At 36.0% G+C, this 2,229-nt stretch overlaps 1 protein-coding gene across 1 annotated transcript; it reads left to right on the forward strand.

Annotated features, from left to right (window-relative positions):
• Window positions 1–190: 190 nt before the first annotated feature.
• Window positions 191–1,799, forward strand: LOC106943537 (perforin-1-like). The gene is made up of 2 exons (XM_015026846.1): window positions 191–315; window positions 1,448–1,799. Exons 1-2 carry the CDS (start codon window positions 232–234, stop codon window positions 1,673–1,675), a joined length of 312 nt encoding a protein of 103 aa, XP_014882332.1. The 5' UTR covers window positions 191–231; the 3' UTR covers window positions 1,676–1,799.
• Window positions 1,800–2,229: the final 430 nt, after the last annotated feature.

Raw genomic sequence — 2,229 nt, forward strand, 5'->3', positions numbered from 1 at the left:
GAAGAAATCACCCGAAGAACCACACTGTAAAGCCAACACTCCTAACTGCTGCCCTCAGCACACCTCAAGGGGAACTCTATCAGTGACCATTGTTCGAGGCTGGGATCTCAAAGGAGATCAGATTTTACAAACTGACAGGTGGGTTGATGCAAAGGTAAAAAACAAAGACCTTATGGAACCTGCTGAGCACATCTTTTATATGGCTCCTCTTTTGTTCACAGCTATGCCAAGATGTACTATGGTTCCATACAACGCAAGACCAAAATGATCGAATCCAATAGACCGAAGTGGGACGCTGAGTTTAATTTGGGCAAGGTCAGTAAACATTATTACAGATTAGCTGAAAAAGCTCAACAACAGACAAACTGATCCATTAACTCTGCTGATGTAGTAGAACTTATAGAGTTAATACCAGCATCTATTTTTGCAAAAAAATCAACATTAAATTACCGGCAGTGAGGAGAATTAGGTTTTTATGCATCAGTCTTGAAAGAAAGCTGATCTATTCTTTGGTGCCACCAAAACTATGTTAGCAAAAATTTCATAATGGATCAAATATAATTTAATATCAGAAATGCATTGTAGTTTCAATTTCAACTAGATGATGTTAAGTTATTGATCATGAACTAATTTGTCCTTCAACTTGTTGCTCACATGAACCAGCAGCCACAATGACAAGAAAAGAGCACCTCCCTTTAGGCCCGACTCGTTCTTGTTTCGGTTCTCAGAACCAACCTGGGTGTCTGTGGACATGCGGCTCCCACACTCACTGCTCTGCTTAACCTGTTGTTGAGACAGGAAGTGCTGACCCTCTCTTATTGCTTTTTCAAATAAATCATCAGCATAAAAACTTGGCTTTCTAAACAACAAATGTACAAAATGAACCTTCAATGTCAAAGTAAAAACTTTTTTCCCAATTCTTTTCTCTGTCCTACTGATTGCTTATTTTTTGTTTTTAAAAACCTGTTTGAAATAAATAAATCAAATCAAATAAGACAAATCAAAGTATAAAATGATATGTAATGCAGACAAACTGCATATTCTGAACTTGGGGAATGTACAATCAACTCCATTTCTAGATCCAAGCCAGGCTGCAGACTCTTTATGTTTTGGGATACTGGGTCAGCACCTGCATGAAAAAGTATTTGGTTTTACTTGATAGACCATGCACATTTCATGGTGTTTATGGTCGAGTACAAATAAAAGTAGAAAAAAATCTGAAAATATTTGAACAGAAACCATTTTACCCATATATTGTGTAAACAGACACAGCCTAGCTGATGTATTTCATATCTTGTGCTGTTGTGTTTTGGCTAACATTACTCTGCATTTATCAACTTTTGAGATGACTGGAAAACATTTTTATTTTCTATATCACCTAAATGATTTGACTATGAATGGGAAAATATGCATCTGAATGATCCTCCATTCAAATTTTCTCATGAAGGTTGACACAAGCCTGGCTCTGAAGATTGAGGTTTGGGATGAAGATCCGAAACATGACGACCTTCTCGTTCACTGTGAGAAGTACCTGAGCCCTGGCACTCACACTTTCACGTGCACAGGAGGTTATGGAAACGTCGAGGTTAAATACACGCTGAAATGTGAGCCATATCTGACTGGAGAAATGTGCAGTCATTATAAACCATCTCCCTTAGAGACAGTAGATTGGTGAGTTTTGGGAATTAAAGCATTTCATCACATAAAATTAACTCACTAAATCTGGTAGAAACTCACAATTTAAACATAATTGCTCAACTTCATTAAAGACCTAGCCACATATGTATTTCTCATACAATGACAAAAAAGTAAAGATTTTGTGTAACATTTAATCACAAGAAATAACTATGCTTTAATATATACAACCAGAAATTGTGTTCCCTTTAATGACAATAAAAATGTTGAAACTGCTACAAGTTGTTGACTTTGTATATTTTTGACAAATCTTGTATTGGTTGTATGAATTATGACATGTGTTACTATAAAAGAGAGAGAGACGTAGTTATGTGTAGTTATGTTATAAGACGTGTCACAAAACTATTTGGTCAATACCTTCTGTATGTAGGAAAGCGAAGAACAAGGGGACAAATTTTTCAACCTGATCATTGTTTCCTTACAGTTTTAGTGTTAAAATCAAGAGGCGCTGATGAAATGTATTAATTGAAATAATCTTTCATCATGTAGTCATGTTTGAAACAGTGAAGAGATCTCACAAGCCAGAATGTTCAA

This window comes from Poecilia latipinna, unplaced genomic scaffold, assembly GCF_001443285.1.
Source record: "Poecilia latipinna isolate Pla-1442-1.1 unplaced genomic scaffold, P_latipinna-1.0 Scaffold5434, whole genome shotgun sequence".
NCBI lineage: Eukaryota > Metazoa > Chordata > Actinopteri > Cyprinodontiformes > Poeciliidae > Poecilia > Poecilia latipinna.